Here is a 22123-nt window from a genome sequence, read left to right as displayed (position 1 = left end):
AGCACCGCTAAGTCTGAGGCCATGGTTCTCGACCGGAGAGAGGTAGTTTGTCCTCTCTTGGTGGGTGGAGTGCGCCTGCCTCAGGTGGAGGAGTTTAAATATTTTGGGGTCTTGTTCACGAGTGAGTGAAGATTGGAGCGCCGTCCGCCATTTTGTGGTAACTGCAATGGTTTGTTGTGGTGAAAAGAGAGCTGAGCCAGAAAGCAAAGCTCTCAATTTACCGGTCGATCTTCGTTCCAGTACTCACCTATGGTCATGAGCTCTGGGTCGTGACTGAAAGAACGAGATCCCGACTACAAGCAGCTGAAATGAGTTTTCTCCGGAGGGTGGCTGGGCGCTCCCTTAGAGATAGGGTGAGGAGCTCGGTCACCCGGAGAGAGCTCGGAGTAGAGCCGCTTCTCCTCCACATCCAGAGGAGCCAGTTGAGGTGGTTCGGGTATCTGATCCGGATGCCTCGTGGACGCCTCCCTGGTGAGGTTTTCCAGGCATGTCCCACTGGGCGGAGGTCCCGGGGAAGACCCAGGACACGCTGGAGAGACTATGTTTCTCGGCTGGCCTGAGACGTCTCGGGGTGAGGGCAGTCTGGGCATCTTTGCTTAGACTGCTGCCCCCATAACCCGGTCCAGATGGATGGATGGATGACTGACTCTCATGCACAGATATTGTTTAAGTGATGTGTTTCATTTCTCACCATCTAATTTGCAATTATTTACTTAGAACTAAAATTTGTCTCCTAGATCGTCACCTGTCCCGGCGCTGATTTCACTGACCTTGCAGAGATTGTGTCCAGGATAGATCCGGTCCAGACCTATGTTGGTGCTGAAGGTACAAATATTTTACATGAAAAGTCACGTATGTTGGAGGTGTAAGTCCAGCCTTTCAACTTTGAAGGTCTTTGTTATACTACACTGCTCAAAAAAATAAAGGGAACACCAAAACAACTCAGTGTTACTCCAAGTAACATTTTGACCTCTCTCTGCTTCCGTAAACGGAAGCGTATACACACCAGGGGTGTTCTCTGAATGCTCACAACCCATTAGTTATTACAAAAAGAGCTACTTTCTCATGGTCTTGGTTAGTGCTGAATATTTTATCTGCAATATTCTGGCATTCTATTGTAACTGCTGTTGCAGAACTACTCCTCCTTTATACAGTTTCAACAGCCTTGTTGAAACACTAAGAAACGACGATTCCGTCTGTTCCAAAGGATTATTCAAATTATATTTAATTGTCAAAAAGATCAAATTCTCTGTTCTTCAATGAAACTCATGGAGGATATTGTGTCTCTTTGGATCACTAACATCAATCTTAGACACCTGTGATCATTAATTAACCAGGTGAGTTCAGTTAAAGGAGAAACTTCTGCAGAAGAACGTTCCAGTTTATTAAGCAGATTAACATTTTTAAACAATTTTTAAACAAGGGAGGGGGCAGTTCACATCCAAACAGCAGCTCTGAGAGGCTATTCTGACATCCTGCAAAGAAGTTCAAGCAGAAACTCTCCAAAAAGTTCAATGGATGCAAGAATTCTTAAGCTTCTACAAAGTAAGGGTCCTATGTTCAAATGTAATCTGACCTTTGAAGATGTATTTGATTGGAATAACTTTAGAATTCAGTAATAATGACCTCCTGAAGCAGCAAATTGAACAAATGACAATTTTCAGTTCTTTAGAATCTGTGAAATGTAAAACTCTGTTGTTGGTCGTAATGTGGAACATTTGAAGGTTTTTAGTTTTGAAAAATTCTGTTTTCTCTAGGATATTTTCGGATATTTTCTCCATGCCAGCGCTATCCCCAGGAGATGTTCTCTTCATCATTTGTTCTTTGTTTTCAGCAGAGGAGTCCGACTATCTGACGGAGTATGAGGAGGATGGGATGGACACGGTGAGAGAGGAGGAAGGAGAGGAGGAGGAGGAGGATGAGACGGAGGACCCTGAAGATCAGTCCCCTGGAGAGTGGGCCCAGAATGGAATCTTCCAGACTGTTAGTACACACAGACACAAAAAAACTTTAGTTGCTGGTTTTCACATAGAAAAACCTTTTGTGAAGTGCCTGTCAGGCCTTAAACTCAGGTATAATCCTTCCTGAGGAACAGCAGCACATGATATGGTACATAAGCTGGAAGTTTCAAGTGTTTTTCCTCAAGTTGTGATGGTTTTCAACTGAATTCCTTCAAAATTGTAGTTGTTTTTCCCTCATGTTCAACTTTGATATAATTTGACAAAAAACGCATAAAAACAATCCAAACGGGGATTGATTTATTTTAGATATTTTCTGTTTGTGCATGACCAGATGTAATTTCTGAGCAAATATGGAATCACAGCATTTTTAATAAATTAAACAGTTTGTGCATGATCCGATTAGTCGACTAATCGAAGAAACTAATCGGTGATTAGTCGACTGTCAAAATAATAATTTGTGGCAGCACTAGATAAAACAGAGCATCAGTTCACGTTACAGCAACCCTAAGGGGAGCAGTGTTTCCATGCCGACACAGACCACGCCTACATTCACAGCAACATTGTTCAGGAGTTCTGGCCACATAAACGCGTTGAGCTCCTTCTCTGGAAAAGGCAGGTGAAACACGCCCACTTTATGTAGATTACCGCATGTTAGCAGCTCCAATAACTGTAAGAACCATATTTTCATGCAGGACAGATTTTTGGAATGTATCTATTCTACAAACTACAAAGTATTGACCAAAAAGACCATTTTTTATTATTTGATAGTGAGATATACGGTAGTAACAAAGTGTGATTCTTTTTCCTTCTTTGCAATATTAAAAGTTCCCATCCATAAATCAAACTGAAATGTGTTTGCAGGATGAGGACAAGTCTGTGAGGAAACGCAGGAAACTCACCAGTGACTCCAACGTCTCTGAAGTGTCAGACTGCTAACAGGAGGTCCTGGAGACGCCCGACGGTCGCACCAACAATCCCGCCATCGTGGGTTTTCAGAGGCCATCCTTAGCCTCTGGAAAATATTTCAGTTTTTCTGGGTACACTCTTATCTTTTCAAAGCTGATAACTGTATTTGCACCAAGTGGTTTCCTACTGAAATGAGATGTTTTTAACTGTAGCTTTTACCACACTGATGATGCAGGTGGGTGTGATGACACGAGAGTTCAGATTCATAAGACTTTGAGAAAAAGACACGAGGGAGGAGCGAACGCCAAAAGACCAGGTCTGCTTGACTGTAATGTTCGGGGTCTGGAAGGACAAAAGAAGTTCTGATCATTCTATAGAGACTTTGAATAAACTGAGGCTGAGCTGCTGGGGGATCATATTTACACAGAACAATCACTGTATTCTTCAGAAAATGAGAAGAAAAGCTGATGAACACGAAGAGACTGAAAACAATAAACTGGTAAACTTGATGCTCTGCTGTAGAAAACCAAACCAGACCTGACTGAAGCAGAGAAAACCCCGCTGACAGCACAACAGGAGGATGTTTTAATTCATCTGTTTAAACAGCTTTTAGCTTCTTAACAAACAGTGTGATGTTTCTTTTTGGAATGGACGTTCTAAAGAAACAAGTGTTGTTCTTTTTGTTTTTTTGTTGTTTTTCCAAAGTCACAGACTGTTTTTGCGTAATTTTACATAACTCGATAACCTCTGAATGCATCATAAAACAGATTTGAGAGTTTGCCTTTCAAAACGATCAATTCAAACCGCACTAATGATTTTCTATAGATGATATGCAGACATGAGTCAGCCTCATCCTTCAGCAGGCAGAAACTCACTGAAAATATGCGGTAAACTGAACTCTTCAATTGCTCTAGATAAAGACAAGTTCTTATTAATGTGAACACGAGTCATTTCAAGATGATGCTTTGATCTCGCATTCTTTTAAAAAGTGGTTTCCACCAAACTTCAGTGCTTGACAGACTTTCATTTGAGTTAACTTTTGGAGAAGTTTGGTCTAACTCTGATTAACTTGGCTTTAGCTGTTTTTGCACTGAAACATCAAAGGTTTTCCTTCATAGGTGATGTGTCAGAAAATGTCATATTTGCCGATATCCCTGAGACGAGAACGTTTACGGAATACAGCGAGACTATAATTTGATATACATATTGGAGAATAAAAAAGATCTGCATCACGTGTATTGAGACTTTATGTCCACTGATAAAATGCATCCATCCGTCCATCCATCCATCCATCCATCCATCCATCCATCCATCCATCCATCCATTCATCTATTCATCCACTCATCCATTCATCCATCCATCCATTCATCCATCCATCCATCCATCCATTCATCCATCCATCCATTCATCCATCCATCCATCCATCCATTCATCCATCCATCCATCCGTCCGTCCATCCGGGTCGCGGGGCAGCAGTCTTAGCAAAGATACCCAGACTTCCCTCTCCCCGGTCATGTCCTCCAGCTCCTCCGGGGGGACCCCGAGATGTTCAGTGTCATGATTTGATTGGCCGGGTATTGATCTGCTCTAAAAAAGACTAGTTATTCTAGTCTAGGTGTTTCCATCACATTTCCGAGCCATTGAAAGATCAAGTGTTTCAGGAAGAGTCTGCTCTGACAGCTCCGCCCCCAGTCTAACACCACAAAGCTAGCGATGATCAGCAAAAATCTTTCATTTTCCTTATGTTTTTAAATGAATAAAAACTTTCATTTTAAGTGCACAGTCCAGGATATCCTCCAGTTGTGTCTGGTCTTCAGTAAATTCCAGCTCAAACAGGTGTTCTGAGTTTAGACGTGGATTAAAAAATGGATGGATTGATTGAGACACGGTAGATTTATTTTATTATAATGTAAAAACAACAAAGTTCCATCCCAGCAGACAACTCATGTGACCAGAACAAACTGATCAACCATCAATCCAGTCTTTGAATTGATCAAAGTCATGTGACCATGGAATGTTCTGATAATGATTATTCTGATGTGGAAGCAAACAGTGGGATGAACTTTATCAAACTAAAATATGAATGGAATTGACATTCATTCTTGTTTACTTGTTTGTTTGTTTGTTTGTAAAAATATTTAATTTATTATCTTGAAGAAACACAAGAATCTGGAACACTTCAAGTGCTCTGTTCAGAACCAGGTATTTATCTCTGAGTCACACTGATGGAAGTTTGGATGAAGATGTTTTGGATCCATTTTAGGTCAGTGAATCGGATCATTGAAAATGAACCACACAGCAACTACATATGAAATGTATTGATACATCACCGCTAAATATTCCAAAGATGCCATCAATAAATCAAAGTATCAGATTTAAAACAGAGTTTGGTGAGACTGCTTAACCTTCAAACTGCAGTACCATGTGGCGTGCAGCAGATGGAGACAGCATTCCTCTACATGAACAGAAGGGTTTCACATCTTGGTTCTGTTCTACAAAACATTAACTAATCAGTCAGACAAATGACTACACTTTAACTTAAAATAATCAAGATTTCCTAAAGGTCCATCTCAGGATTTGATTATTCATCATTTGAAAAATATAAAGAAAACAGACAAGCAGCTGGACATAGAAGAAGATTTCAACTGAGATGAAGCACACGGCTGAAAATCCCAGTTGTGATAAGAGAACAGCAGCTTTAGTGTCAGTTCCATCATCCAATTGAGCTGGGATGTTACGGTGAGGATATTCTGAATGCAAATGTGTTAATTTTGTGACTGACTGCAACTCAATGATAAAATGGAGTGGAGGCAGTATTATCAAAGCAACATGGCAGACGGAAAACACTGAAAAAAACATTAAAGTCACATAAATTCTGCTGGAGGAAAATAATTAATCCACTGTGGGATAAATTCCTATAGATTGCAGACACATCCTGTGGAACATGGTTACATAGACTATGAGCTGCGTCTTGTACCTAAGTTGCATGCATCAGTACCATATGGTTGCTTCAGGTTTTTGGGTTGTCTGTTCCTGTGGAGGGTCGTAGGGGTAAGCAGCTGTATCTTAGGGGAGTGCAGGTAAGTCTTTAAAAATCCCCTTAAAGCAGGGATCAGCAGCCCTTAACAGTAAAAGAGCCCTTTTTTTCTACTGATCAAAACCTAGAAGGAGCCGTATAGTCTCACTTTAGCCTTTAGGAAATTGGATTTGCATTCATGACCTTCTTTTTTTAATAAATATGAATTATGTCTATTTTTTGGCATGAACAAAATCAAAAATATATAAAAGAACCAAGTATCTCTTAAAATGTCATAAAAGATCAAACTTTTTACCAAAGTTTTGTATATAAAATCTGTTCATTCTGGAGGTAGAGTTGAACAAACAAGACGTCTTCAGGTCAACAGGATGTAAAAGCCTACATAGTTTATCATCTATGTGAACCTCAGACATCAGTTTATACATTTAACTCATCTATATTAAATAAATGATAATTTTGTAATCCTTACTTTTAAAAAAATGCTATTTTGCTTTTCTTTAATTAATTTATTTTTTTGTCCTTTCCCCTCTTTGTCCTCATCAATCTAACTGCTGGGTTTTGTTATTTTAGTTTGGGTCTTGGTAGTCTTAGTTTTCAGGCTTTGTTTATTTGTTCTCTTTATGTAGTTTTGGTTATGAATTTTTGTTGGCCTTTTTTGTGGCTATTTTGGAGTTTACGTAATATATCAGCTATATGCGAGCTGTTTTGGGTGACCTAGTTTTTTTTCTTTAAGTTTTTATCCTAATTTAGCATTAAGCTAATATTTTAGATAGCTATCAACCATTAGTGTTTTCATCTATCAATTTCAGCTGCCAAATTCATCTTACAGCATTCACACTAGCATTATCACAGGTAATGCTATATATCTAGTTCATAATTATGTTAAAAAGTTATGGTTCTAAAGTTTTAAAAATGTAGTGTTCAATAAATGTTTATCCTGTTCGGCCCGAGACCTAAGACGTGTTTTGGATTTTAGCCCCTTGTGTGATTGAGTTTGACCCCCTTGTTTTAGAGTATCAATATACTGATTTGGTGGGTGTTTTTTCTTTTTTTTTTTAAATGAGGACTTAACATTATAATACACTTAAAAGCTCAAAGAAGTACCGTAGATTCTGCATGATAATGTCCTTTAAACAAAGCAAGTGCATAATAAATATGATTAGATATGATTTCCAAACACTGATATGACCTTACAAAGTACACAGAGTGGCTCTCACTACCGCTCGTCTGCACCCAAAGTTCCCCCTGTGATCACTTTCTTTTTCTTCTTTCAACTTAAATGTTAACCCTTTAACACCTGAAGCATTGCCAGTGATGCTCAAAAACAAAATCTTTAACATACTGTATCTTTTAGCTGTTAACACAATCATCCGAAAAGATTGTAAAGGAGAAAAGCGGCTTTACAATCTTTTGGAATGATCATGTTATTGGTTGAAAAGTTACAGTAAATCAAAGAACATAAACACTGGAGCTGCAGTTTTCAAGGGTTAACCATCATTTACATGATTTAAAATGGTCTTGAACTCCATCATTTTACATTTTTCATCAAAACTACAAGAACCTTCTGCACTGAACGGGTCACTCCCATCAGAAAACATGTCCAGTTTTTGCTACTTTATTTCCTAAACTTGCCTTTTCCAAATGTTATCTTTTCCACGGCTGCGAGTACTTTTTGTTCTTGTCCATGCTGATCAAAGAGCCTTAATTAAGCACATTAGTCAATCATGACTCCTGTGAGTGGCTATGAAACATCCAGAGAAATTTGTACACAAGGTTACAGGTTTTAATGGAAGATTTTGTGGGTGTACGACGAGCAAGTGTGAGCATTTAAAACTGTGTGGCAGCAGAACATTAGTCCTCATTGACAAGCTGCTATTTTGCAGAAGGTGATTGACGTCAGAGGGTCACACCGATTATCCTCTCCACACTGATGGGAGAGGCTTTTCATTCTCAAACTTAACCCACTCTACCCCTCTTAGTCTCTTTGCTTGTCGTGCACACTTGATGCTTCTGTCTACAAAGAATAACAAAGTGACAAACATGTATTCCATGTGTCATTTCAAGACAAATATTTATTTTCACTTTTTCTATTTTGTCTTTTTTCCCAGGAGACTCTACAAAGCATGTTTCTTTGAAAGTGAATATATATTTGCTTTCAAAGCTGAACATTTTAAAGAGTTACCAAACCCTGAATCAACTTTTTTTGTCTGTTGATCTCTATAAAGGGGGCTTTAAAAGTGCTGTCTGTTAGTCATTGACAATTTTTTGATAAATTGAAATAAATTTAATTCTTGAAAATATAATCTACAGTTTGACTCGAGGTGTTACAGTTGAATTTTGTGATTGGTCCTTGTCATTTCAGAAGTCTGACGTCATGATCTGCAGCTCCAGTCATGATAAAAGTCTTGTTTTCAGCCCCACTCCTGGATTTTCACATTTTGGTTGTGGGCGGAGTCAGCCTCCAACTTTCCTGTTTGGTTACCCTTTAAAATGGGAAACTTATGGGTTGTGTCTGAATTCCCTCACTATAGTGCACCATGAACCTATGAAGGTTCAAACCTTCATAGAAAAAGAATTCCAGGATTATGGAATGAAAACAAAGATCTCATCACAATCAAGATTTCCAGTGGGGCACAAAGTATTCAGTCAGCCCCCAGGTGTGCAAGTTCTCTCACTTAAAAAGATGGAAGTCGTCTGTAATTTTGATCATTGGTAAAACTCAACTATGAGAGACAAAATGAGAAAAAAAATCCAGAAAATCACATTGTCTGATTTTAGAAGAATTTGCAAACTATGTTTGAAACGTAGTATTTAGTCATCAACAAACAAGCAAGATTACTGCAACTTCTTCAGAAAGAGGATCCTTTGTCCTCCACTCGTTACCTGTATTAATGACACCTGTTTGAACTGCTCATCTGTATAAAAACACCTGTCCTCAAACAGTCACACTAAGGACACCAGAAACAGAATAGTTGACCTGCACTAGACTGGAAAGACCGAATCTGCAACAGGTAAGCAGCTTGGTGTGAAGAAATCAACTGTGGGAGTAATTATTAGGAAATGGAAGACATACAGGCTGCACGGTGGTGCAGTGGTTAGCCATCTCGCCTCACAGAAAGAAGACCCCAGTTCAAGTCCCACCTGGGGGATCTGAAACAAACACCAACTGGGACCTTTCTGTGTGGAGTTTGCATGTTCTCCCCGTGCATGTGTGGGTTTTCACCGGGGACTCCGGCTTCCTCCCACTGTCCAAAAACATGCTTCATAGGTTAATTGGCTACTCTAAATCAAATACAAATCCAAAACACACCTTAGGTCACGGGATGAACAGGATAAACATTTATTGGACACTCTAAAACGAAACTTTTTAAATTGTAAATTTTTAACATCTACGCTAGCGATAATGCTAGTGTGAATGCTGTAAGCTGAATTTAGCCGTTGAAGATCCTAGTGCTGATAGATGAAGATGTTGCTTGATAGCTGAAAATGCTAAAGTTAATAGCTGAAAATGCTGAAGCTGATAGACAGCTAAAATATTAGCTGAATGCCAAATTAGCCTAAAAAAATGAAAAAAACAAGTTGGCCAAAACAGCTAACATGTAGCTGAAATATTAGCTAAACTCCAAAACAGCCTAAAAAAAGCTTATTAAATGCCAAAATAGTCCACAAAGCTATCAGAATGCCAATATTGAAAACTTTAAAACTGTAACTTTTTAACATAATTATAAACAATAAAAAGGCAGGATTATTATTCCAGAATAAATTAACTTAAACCTTAAATAACTCAACAGTTTACCCTCTATAAAAATCTGAGAATCTCCTCCCTTCTGGGGCTCCTGGAAGATCTCACCCCATACTGTCAAGATGATCACATGAACGGTGATCAAAAACCCAGAACCCCTTTGGAGACCCAGTGAAGGATCTGCAGAGAGCTGGGACCAAAGTAACAAAGACTACCATCAGAAACACTCTAACCAGTAGAGCTATAACAAGTATCTGAGTGGTCGGGTACAAATATTTGTAGAGGTTTAAGATTGGTGATTCGTGATCTCTATAAATAGAGTATTTGAGATCAATGTATTTATTGCTCTGAAATGGAGAATCACATTGAATTTTAAGTTCATAAACTAAAACAAAGCCAAATGTGCAGCGCTAATGCAACCAGAAGTAAACAAGCTTCAAAATAAAGTGCTGGTGAAGCTTCCTGTTTTCAAAGTAAGACTAGTGAGTGTTTTCTTTTTTTAAATCTGTTCAAAAACTGAGACTGAAGTTCAACTCACTGGCATAAGTTCTAAAAAAACGAATTGTCTTCAAGACCAGAGCTTTAGCTCCAGTGTTTACATTATTTTGGTTATAGTAACTTCAGGCTGGTGGCTCTGAGGATGATGATGATGATCATCTGTGCACGGAGAAGACTGGAGCAATGGCTGATGGGAGATGGAGTGAGGAAGTGTTGAAGCTGGTTAGTACTCAGGAGAGGGGTCCCTCTGGTGGTCGGAAGAGGACATGGCTGAGTGAGTCCTGACAGAAACTCAACAGTTGATGGAATTAATGAAACTCCAGTGGATTCTGAAGGGGAAGGTTATCAAACTCCAGGCCTCGAGGCCCGGTGTCTTACATGTTTTCCAACCAACCTGGTGTTGAAGCTCCTTATTGGCCAAACATACCTGATCCAGGTAATCAGCAGAAGATAAGGCTGGATTTCTGTAGAACCGGCAGGAGACTTTGAGTTTGACAGCCCTGACCTACATGATGAATTCTAAAGTCACCATGTGTAACAGCACACCTCCCAATAACATCAATAAAATACCAGAAACCCGCATATAAAAACAAAACATATAGATTTGATGAAGACTTCTTGAGTTTTTCCCCGTTTGTAAAGTTAAAATAGATCTTGGTCCTTAATTTCAGTCTTAGGACTGAGTGACTGGAGTCTGCTCTCAACTCAACCATGTTTTGATTGTGAGAAAATGACTGAGTCCACTTACTGGTCCACAAATCTGACAATTAAAATTAGAAAGAAAGAAGTTTCTATTTTTTTACACAGCTGTTGGTCATTCAAATATTTGAGAATTTGCTGAACAAACTCCAAAACGCAGGTTCTTGATTATTCTTCAAGGTTAGATTCTAAAAAGGTAGAAAGTTAACTTTGTTTTACACAAACCAGTCCTGAACAAAAAGGGTTAAAACACCACAGGCTCATTTCACCAGATTGGCAGGATTTGCTGACATTACACAGATTGTCACTTTGAAATCATTCGCAGTTTATTAGAACCACTTTCACTGCTGCCAGATAGAAAATGTCAACAGAATGTCCAATCCACTCCCAAGAAGAATCTCCATCTGGCTTCGTTATCCCCTCACAGAAGGGGCATCAATGTGAGTAGGATCAAAAAATGTTTTCTCAGATTGGAGGAATAAACTTAAGCCTCGGTAAATCATACTGACAGATTGCTTGTCCCACCCCCACGGGCCCATTTTGTTCCTAATGTGAACCACTATTGTGGGCTTAAGGTATTAATTTGGTTTCAATCCAGGATCATGTGCAGTGGGTTTCTTTGGATCTTCAGAATGTTCTCCAACATTCTTGTTTTACCCCACAGGATGAACCCCTTCACCCACCAATCACCACACTGGTGTCCAATTGAAAATAATCTGCAAACATATATGTTTTTGTTGATGTTTGATACTTGACTTATATTAATGTTTTTTTTTCTAATGAAAAATAATCTGCACATTTTTTTCATAATTTTGATAATAGATTTGCATCAGCAATGACAAAGTCTGAAATAGTGTTATACCTGCTTGTATAGTCATGTGATTTGTTGTTACTTGAGGATTCCTGATAAGAGGATAATAATATAAAAAGAGTCACTAGATTGGGGGAAAAAATCTACAAATATGTGAAACTGAGAATTAAGAACGTGAATATGTGGGTGTAACACTGTAGTGTCGCTGAAAACAACTGTCATGGAACTTTGGCTGCACTTTTACTCACTTCCATGCAAGCATCAATGACGACGACTTTTACTTGTGTGAAGATTTTTACCAGTAAACACAAGATTTTTACCAGTGAACACAAGTTTCACAGAGAGTAAAGGTTCCATGACTGATGGTATGTTTTTGTGGATAAATCCACACAGCACAGTGCCCTAGGCGAAACGTGAAATCTGCCCCCCACGCACAAAAGAAACATTTCACCTGCCTGGAATATGTTAAAATAAGCATTTATTTAATTTGAATTCTCAAGAATTAAATAATAATCACTTCAAACATTTCATATTAAACATAATAAAACTTCACCCAAGCTGGAACGCACAGCAGTCTTACACTGCTGGGTTTAGTTATTTTAGTTTGGGGTTTGTTAGTCTTAACTTTTGGGCTTTGTTTATTTGTTTTCTTTAGGTAGTTTTGGTTATGCAGTCATTATCAGGAGCTGCTGACTCTGGCGGTCAACATGTCTGGATCAGCAGTCTCCATGACTTATTTTGGAGAGACAAAAGAGTCACACGTGGATCTGGAGCTGCAGGTTGTAGACTCCTGGTCTGTCTCTATTTTGTGTGGCCCTGTGACAGACTTTGCTCAACAGTAGATGGGACAGGCTCCAGCAACCCTGTGACTCTGAAAGGGATAGAGTGCCTCAGGCGGTAGAGCGGGTCAGCCAATGATTGAGGATAGGCGGTTCGATTCCGGCTCCCGCCAGCCAAGTGTCGTTGTGTCCTTGGGCAAGGCACTTAACCCTACTTGCCTCCAGTGTGGCTCCATTGGTGTGTGGATGCGTATGAATGTTCCGGTGATAGTCAGAGGGGCCGTAGGCGCGTACTGGCAGCCACGCCTCTGTCAGCCTGCCCCAGGGCAGCTGTGGCTACAATAGTAGCTTACCGTCACCAAGTATGAATGAGGTGTGAATGAATCATGGATACACAATGTAAGCGCTTTAAGTGTCCTGAAAAGCGCAGATAAATCTAATCCATTATTATTATTATTAGAAAATGGCCGTGGTGCAGTGATTGGAAGACTGCAGGTTCAATTCCCACCTTGCCCACCAATGTGTCAAAGTGCCGTTGAGCAACACACTGAACCCCACATTACCCCTGATGGAAGGTTGGCACCAGTGTGTGAATGAGTGAATAGGTCTCACTGTAAAGCATCTTGGGCCTTCAAGGAAGGTAGTAAAGCACAATACATGTGTACACCATTTATGGGAGCACAGAACCAGACAGCTTTGTAGTGGGACAAACATATTTCTTGGTGGTTGCACTTAATCACAAAACCCCTAAAAATGTATCTCAGCTTGAAAGTGTTGACTTTTTTCATTGACACTCCTATGCATGGATTTAAGGTGCAGAGAATTTCAGCAAAAAACAATATTTATTCAGGGTCTGATCTAATGTTGTAATAACTTGTTCATCATTCTGTGCGTAAAAGCATGTATCCATGGAAATGAACAGCACAGACTGCAACAACACAACATTCTCACACAATGCATCAAAGCCTTTCATCACCAAAAGCTTAAACTCAAGGAACATTAAAACGCACGGTTTCCTCTTTGCTCCCATTTCAAGAGGTCACTCAGCACATTAGCGATGACTTAAATTAAACCCACACTTCAAAAGCCATTAGGAAGGGTGCTAAAACATTTAGGAGAGGCGAGCAATCCAGCAGGTTTGAAAAAATAAAAGAAGAGTTGCAGCAGTTTTCTGGATGTTGATTAGCTTAAAACAATCGTTTAAATCTATTCTTTCTGCATCAAACCCTTCACATAAACCTGTCGGATACAATAGCAGACAGTGAGACTGCAGCCAGAGTCTGTGCGTCTCTACATGTGATTTCTGCTGCAGAACGTGCTGCCAGAGAAGAGAGCACACCAGCACACCAGCTTCCCATGAGCCTGTGGGGTCCTTCTGCTTCTCCCGTGGGAACTTTCTTTTGGTTTCTGCACTTTCGTTACACCTCAGTAGGAGGGAAAACTGACTCTGCAGTTGTCTCCAGTCATCAAGTCAAATGCTGTACGACTAGTTTTATTGTTTACTGAGACTTCTGGTTTCTGTGTGTTCAGAATTTGGTTTCCGTTTATGTTTGCATGGAGAAAGTGCATCAGAGCATGATGGTTCCTGTTTACTCAATCGGGACGATTATAATAACAGAGATTACTTTGAGCACTTTACACTGGAGCCCACAGGTGAGAAGAAACTCTCTGATATTTATGTGTTACTTAAGCAACCACAAATGGACATTAATCAGAAACAAAAGTACTCACCTTAACTTAGGAAAAACATGGTTAAATAAACAAATAGAAAAAAAAGTGTGTAAATGTAAATATTTTTGTTATATTAAACCAGAAAACAAGACAAATGAAAGCATAAAAACAATAGAAATTGTGTCTGCCATGAACATTCTAAGAATAAACATTGTTAAGTGAAGCAGAAAAATATGCACAAGCATCTTTGATTATACCTCAAAAAGAAACAACCTCTTGGATCCAGCATAAAGAACACCTGCCATGCTGTGACTGCTCCACAAACAGATGTTAGAAGGAATAATGGAATCAGCCCATCAACCGGCTGCCATTATCCACTCATTCATTCTCACATGCCTGTTTTCAGTTCTGTTTTCCCTCACGTGTGTGTACCTGCAGCTGCTGAAGCAGCCAGAGTGGATGGATGACACACAGCCAAGGTTAAGAACGGCTGGCCTCCATTACCTCCGCTGCTTCTGCTTTCAACCACTTCTGTGCAGATGTTCTTGGCTGATCGGATGTGTGTTCACGTCTCCGTGATGTGCTGTGTGAAGGACTGAGAGCTGAATCTGCAGAGGATCAGTGTTCAGTGTAACATCGTACTAATATGAGCAGCATCTGTATCAGCGCATCATTGTCACCATCGTTTCTCCTTTATGAGTCACTCACCTGAGATCCATGTCCAACATTCATGTGAGTAAAATCAAATGTTCACTCTAAATACTGTCACATTTTGGACTCTAGGTTCACTTCTCCTTCACTGAGAGTTTCTCCAGGTTTGGATTAATTCATACAGACTGGACACACAGGTGCCTGTTCTCCAGATGATGTGCTCCAGGTAATTCTATCCGCCCTCCAGATCATTTTATGTTATTGGTATTAATGATCTGATGTTATCTTGCACTTATTTCTAACTTGTATAATTTTGACAAAATATATTTCAATGGAGAATAAAATATTGAAAGCTATTCCTGACTTTTTATTATTAATAATTATATTAAGTTACAGTTTTAAAGGGGCCCTACCATGAAAATTCTACTTTTTGAGGTTTTAAGTGCATCCTACTGATCATTCCTCACTATAAAGAACCCCAAAACGGTATTTTGATCCATTCATGCATTTAAGAGTAATCCTCAAAAACCTGCACTGTCTGCAGCAGCCCCTCCCATACCCACGAAAACGAGCGGGTGGAAACGTGCTGATGTAAGATCGATCCCAACCGCTCCCTCCAGGCAGAGTCTGCTCTGATAGCTCCGCCCCCAGACAAACATAACACTCAATTTCTCCACATGGCTGATGATTATCAACAATAAAACTTTCATTTTAGATGCAGAATACCGTATATCTTCCAGTTTTGTCCTGTCTTCAATACATTGCAGCTCAACTAGGTGTTTGTTACTTTGGGCACCTTTAAGACCCCCCACCCCCAGTCCGCGCAACCATGAAGATACTTGTTTATAAAGCAGTCTAGTGATGGCCAGGCCTACTAAAGGCAGATATATCGTATGTGCATTCATCTTTGAAGAAGTTTGGAAAAATAAAAAGATACTGCCACAGAGTCTAGGATGACGTCATGGAGCGGACGGCACCAACACGCAGCAGCCGGCGGAGCTTCAGGAATCGAGCCGTTTTACTTCCAGGTATGAAAAAACTCACGAAATATAACTAATATTTCATAAATTATTAGCTTTTTAGTGTTCCAAAGGTAATATATGATCAGATATATTGATATTGTTAGCATTTCCCCTCTTGGCTCCACATACGACCACCAGAGGGAGCCCTCACCTGAATATTGACCCTGCACTCCCTCTCTACACCCAGCCAGATCTCCTCAGCTGTTTTCAATCCACCTCATCACCACCAGTGTATATAGTCTGCCTTCAGTCACCACCTCACTGCGAAGCCTTGTATTGCCCTGCATACATCTCTGAGCATTTTCTAGTTACTGTGTCTCCTGGTTTTGATCTCTGCTTGTTTCTTCGGTTTCCTGCCTGCCTCCTCCCTCGACCCACGCCTGGACTCTGACCACGCTTATGTCTTGCCCTTGTCCATTAAACCATTTGCATATGGATCCAAACGTCTCAGCCTCTTCGTCACAGATATAGTTCACTCTGAAAGGCTTAGGAAAATCATGATAGGGCCCATTTAAAGTTTTAGAAACTGTCATTCTGATAGCTTTAAGGATTATTTTGAGATTTACTACGATTTTTATTTTTAGTCCATTTGGAATTTAGCTAATATTTACGCTACATGCTAGTTATTTTAGCTAATGTAGGCTTTTTATCCTTTTTTAAGGCTATTTTGACATTTAGCTATTTTTTTCAGATGCATGCTAGCTTTTTTGGCAAACCTACCTTTTTCCTTATAAGTTTTGTTTAGACTAATTTGGCATAGAACTAATATTTTAGCTGGTTATCAATTTCAGCATCTTCAGCGGCTACATTCAGCTTATGACATTCACACTAGTATTATCACAACCTAGTTCATACTTATGTTAAAAAGTAATTGTTTTCAAGTTTTGAAGTGTAGTTTTAGAATGTTCAATATATTTATCCTGTTCGGCCCGTGACCTAAGGTGTGTTTTGGATTTTGACCCCTTGTGCGATTGAGTTTGACACTCCTGATTTAAATGAAAGATTTTTCTTGCTTTTCTCAAGAAATCCTTCAAAGATTTTACCAGATAGAGTTCTCTATTTAAATGAACAGTTATCAGACATCATGTGAGGTTCTGATTGGTGTAAATTCATCCCATCAAAAAAATCTTCAGCTGTGATTTAGCTGAAAACGACTAAATAAACGTATTTTGTTTAGGATCTGTTTTGTGTGACTTTAGGATCCACTTCACTTTTAGGCCTAAAAAAACATATTTTTATAGAAGTAAAATATATTTTGAGTCAGTTTAAACTGCAGAGAACCAGATTGTCTAATTGTTGACTTGCATCCAGATCTCATCCAAAACAAACTTTTCATTCTGTGTGAACATCCTCGACAGTTCTGATCGAATGAGAGCTGCCTCTGGAACTTGAGGGAGCACAAAGCAACAAAACGTCTCCTCTCACCAGATGTTATCAATCCTACGAAAAATGATGTAAATGTCAGCATACTTTGTAAGGATTGAATTAAACATGGAGGTGCAATATTAAAAATGCATTTGAGTCTCTTCCTGGTCTCATAACTCTTCACCTCCAGTAACAGTTTAACATCTTTTCATTCAGCTCTTCATCCAAGTCTCCTCATCCATGAAGGCACAGCCGAAGCTTCTGCTCTGAGAGCTGGCAGCGACAGCTGACGAACTTTCACAGGAAAATCACACACCTGTGCTCACAATCCAGCCGCAGATGGCTCAGATTAAGGAAACAACCGAAGATGTCACTGCTGACTTCACCCGCTCCAGATTGTTGACAAACATCAGAAAAAGGAATGATGAATGACTCAGTGTGAACTTTTAAAGTTATAAAAAGTAATAAAGTTTTAACTGATTTGCAGCATGGTCTCATGGAGAAAAAGCATTCAAATGAAATTAAAAATGATCTGAATATTTTCATTAAGTATCATGTAAACATTTCTGCAGGTCATGAACATTCATACTTTAAAGTTGAATCTGTTAACAGCCAAAACGTAAAGCAACTATGTCTGTATCACCTTTTTATAATTACATTTTAAAAAGCGGAATGAAGAAACAATAGATGACAGTAGCAGAGGGTCGAGGATGAGCTGTCAGACTCAACAGTCACAGTCGTGGAATCATGATGCAGCTGAAGTTATCCTCAGCCAAAGAAAAAACTGGGACTGAAGCTCTTTTGTTCACATGTTGGAATCTCTTCATTAGTCCTTATCTAAATACACTGACAACAAATCGTGTCTGAGTAACTAAATCTTAAAATATCCAAAAGTACATCACATCACACTGCGCAAAACCCCCCAGAATCCAGATATTTTTTCCTTGGATATCTTCAGAAGTAACCCATGTCTGGTGATATCCATGGTGGATACACTCCGACCATGACAGTTTCTGAGTTCACGTCCTTCACATATCAACTCCGAGTATGGGACACTTTTATTCTGATAGAATCTGCAGTTGAGATTCTCTCCGAACATCAGATATGACAAACATCATATTCAGGCCATATCCCAATACTAGTGATATCCAAAGTCAGGATATGTACAGATTTTAGTCAAATTGATTTTCTGAAGTCAGCATACCCATCATATCTGCGGTGAGGATATCTCCAGATTTCACCCATGCAGGTCTTCATGACAGGATTCTGACCTTTTTCAGTATATTGACACCAGATATCACCAGATATCACCAGATATGACTGCAAGTCAATTTCCAAACTTGGATATGACCTAAATAAGACACAACTAGTATCCTGACACACTATATGTCCTGTGTCAGTATCGTCAGCCCAGATATCTCCAGATATGCTGCATGTTTTAATATGTACCAGAAATGGTCGATATTCTTCTGATATTTAAAGAAGTATCCCCAAAGGATATTTACAGATTCTGGCTCTTTTCACGCAGTGTCATCTTTTCTTTCTCTGATCAAACATGTAATCTGACTGAGAACCTAAGTTTCACATGTGAAACAGATGAATCTGGAGATCATTGACACACAGTATGATCTCAAATCAGTGTTAGTGTCATTAAAGTCCTCCAATGACAATTTTTTATTTAACAAATCGTTACTGTTTATGATTAAGATGCTTTTAACCAAAATCCCACAACCTAAATCTATTAAAAAAAGTAAGTTTTCCTGTTGATCTGTAGCCTCTGTTTCCAAAATCTCCTCTGAGGGGGCGTGGCTTTAAGAGCATGGTTTTCATTGGAGGGGGACTTTAGAGACTTTAACATGCTACATAAAGACATACATGCTTCTTTAAACACCAGTTCAACTTTAAAACACATCATTCGATGGTTTAGAAAATATGATGGGAGTTATTAAACATAATTCGTAAAATGTTTTGTGGTAAAATAGCCCAGACTGCCATATTTCCCAGTTCTGCTCCTCGTCTACCCCTGGCCTGGACTGTTTTCCCGCGTAGAGGCACTTCTCTGAAATAACTGTCCCCGTGTGGTGTCGGTCCAGCATCCAGTCAAATTAGGACCACGTCAGATTAACCTGACAGTCCAAACAATCAAATTGCAGAAAATCACTCCTTAGCCGCGTGAGTTCCTGTTTGTCCTGTTGTTACGTTCTGACATAAAAGTCAAGAGGTTGTCAACAAAAATCAGTTTATGTGGATACAAGGATTACTGACAGAGACTCAACAACGACCAACCTCATCTGACTCTTGAAGCAGCAAAATCAAGTAAGTTCTGCATGAAAGCTGGTGCTAGCTTAGCGGCTAACCGCTAGCTGTAGTTAAATGAATGGACGGTGCACTGTGTGAGCGTGCAGCCGGCTCAGTATCATTACAGAATGACCACAAATGATTTTGACATTTCCACGTCTCAGATCTCTACCTGGGATCTGGGGGGACTGGAATAAGCATAGCAGGGGGCAGCAGAACTGCTGGGGACCCAAGTTTTGCTGCTTTATGGTGTTGTGTTTTGGTAAAGACCCCCTCTTTCTCTGGGGGTCACAGTCCCTTTTTAATTTTTGCTGCGTTCATTCCTTTTTTTTACATTCACTGTTTTAAGAGTTTTTAGTCTGCATGTGTGAGCGTGCATGTGTCTGTATTTTACCTGCTATCATGAGAAGTGTAATTTTGATGAGAGAGATGTGTCCACCATACATACAAAATCACTCATTTACACATTTAGAACATTTATTTTTAACCCTTTAACTCCATTTTTATCTACTTTTGAATTGACCTCTATCTTATTTTCAATTTGAAAGACTGTATGCTGCTTATTTAGTAATTAGCACACTCCCCCCTATGTGACACTACTTTTATTTAGTCATTTTTCCATGTTATATTCACACACTAGACATAAAATTATGCAAAAACAGAAAATTCTGTCTGAAAAATGGGATTCATTTTGCTGTGGAAATCTCAAAAATGTTTAACAAACAGTTTTTACAACATAGAATGAAAGTTTTAGGTGCAATATATATATGTATAAAAACAAACTTGTCAACAAACTAATCAACATGTTTTTGAATGAAAAAAAAATGAATAAATAAAAATTCAGGCTAAAGTCACCGCAGGCAGCCCAAAAATTAAGAATTTATCTCCTAAGAGTTCTGCTGTCTATTTGACATTTTTCATGGAATTCTGTTTTTCTTTTTTTCTCTTTTCTTCAAATTTTTATTTTTATTCTCATAAACTTTATTTTTTATGCCTATGAAAAATAATAAAACAACTTTTTTGGGAGATGTTTGATCCAGTTTGATTTTAGGTCGGCTGCTCACAGGTGGGGGCGTTTCCTCAATTTTTAAATAATATTATGGAATATTCATGTCGGTTCCCTTCCAAAAATAACAGAATGATTGGTTTCTTTTTTGGATTTTTCATAGCACACTGCTCCGTTTCGTTCCGGCAAAAGAGATGTGCAAAACAACGACTTGGTCCCACCTCTGCCACTGGTTACAACCGAGGTCTGCAGAAGAACATCTCTGAATGAACACACTACAACCTTGATGCAGGTGGACTACAGCAGCAGAACACACCAGGCATCACTGCTGTCAGCTACAGGAAACTGAGGCTACAATTCATACAGAATCACCTAAACTGGACAGTAGAAGATGGAAAACCGACGTCTGGTCTGATGAATCTCCGTTTCTGCTGCTACATTCAGATAGTAGAGTCAGAATTTGGCATTAACATCATGAAAACATGGATCATCCTGCTGTGTATCAATAGTTCAGGCTGGTGGTGGTGGTGTCATGGTGTGGGGATATTTTCTTGACACTCTTTAGGCCCCTCAGTACCAGATGACCGTGGTTCCAACTCCACAGCAGACCTGAGTATTGTTGCTGACCATATCCATCCCTTTATGACTATCCTCTGATGCTAGCAGGATAAGACTCCATGTCATCAAGCTGGTTTCTCAGACTGGTTTCCAGTTAATCAAAAGACTGAGGGAACTGCAGAGTGAGACAAAGGCAGCAACAAGTGCTGAACACCTCTGGGAACTCCTTCAAGATTCTTGGAGAACCTTTTCAGGTGACGACCTCTTGAAGCTCATCAAGGGGCTCACCGCCACCACCATGATTTCTGGTGTTGTCGTGGTCATCAGTGAGAGTGAGTCTTTTTACAGTAGGAGACAGACTGGCCCAGACTGGATCAAAATCGGAAATCTTGTCTGTGAGCCACTCTGGACCTCTACCACAAAGTTCATCAGGCCTTTGATCAGATCATAGTTCATCAGGCTCTTGTCTTCAGGTGGAAGATAAGAGCTGCCCAATTGTAATCTGATTACTGCAGAGAGATGTTCACATAGTCAAGTAGCTGCAAACGGTCCTGAAGAGCACATCCCCAGATCTGTGTTCCCAACATGATCACAGAAACAACCTCTGTAATACCAAAAATGTAGTATTTATGAACACAGCAGCAATTCAGGTCAGTCTTTAACAAGATTATGTTTTATTACTAGCTGCTGTCTTTTCATACAAGTATGTTTGCATTCTGAAAAGATGTGTGCAAACAGTCATCCCTTCATCCGTTTGTGCTCTGACTGAAGGACATGTTCTGCTGAATCCTCATCAGTCGTGCTGTTTTACCACCAGTTTACTGAGAAATGTAAAAACATTCATTCACTTTTAATTTCCTTTTAAAACATTTTCAACACACAATGCAATCCATTTTCTTTGTCCTTGTCTCCAACATCAGTGAATGCATTTCTATTTCAAACCATCAGAAGTTTGTCTCCATACAAACAAAAAATCATGTTGCTGCTTAAACCGATCTGTGGGTGAAAAAGTTAAGAATTGTGGATGAAAAGTTTACTTGAGATTGAATTATTGCAAGAATTACTTTATAAGACATAAAAAAGCTCTACAATACACCTGCATCTCACCTGCTTTGACCT

General features: G+C 39.4%; 1 protein-coding gene across 9 annotated transcripts in view; it reads left to right on the top strand.

The window, feature by feature from the left end:
- Nucleotides 1–4103, top strand: part of pnpla6 (patatin-like phospholipase domain containing 6) — a 51035-nt gene extending 46932 nt beyond the window's left edge. For 7 of the 9 annotated variants that reach the window (XM_024259452.1, XM_024259457.1, XM_024259454.1 and 4 more), the window contains 3 exons: nucleotides 738–825; nucleotides 1835–1983; nucleotides 2823–4103. In XM_024259452.1, coding sequence (XP_024115220.1) covers nucleotides 738–825; nucleotides 1835–1983; nucleotides 2823–2897 — 312 coding nt within the window. In that variant the 3' untranslated portion in view covers nucleotides 2898–4103. The remainder of the gene's footprint in view (nucleotides 1–737; nucleotides 826–1834; nucleotides 1984–2822) is intronic. The other 2 variants (XM_024259456.1, XM_024259451.1) reach the window with 1 other exon arrangement.
- The last annotated feature ends 18020 nt before the right edge of the window (nucleotides 4104–22123 follow it).

The sequence above is a fragment of the Oryzias melastigma genome, linkage group LG1 (assembly GCF_002922805.2).
Source record: "Oryzias melastigma strain HK-1 linkage group LG1, ASM292280v2, whole genome shotgun sequence".
NCBI classification, from domain to species: Eukaryota; Metazoa; Chordata; class Actinopteri; order Beloniformes; family Adrianichthyidae; genus Oryzias; species Oryzias melastigma.
The sequence above is the reverse complement of the archived record's forward strand: the minus strand, read 5'-3'. Positions and strand labels throughout refer to the sequence as shown.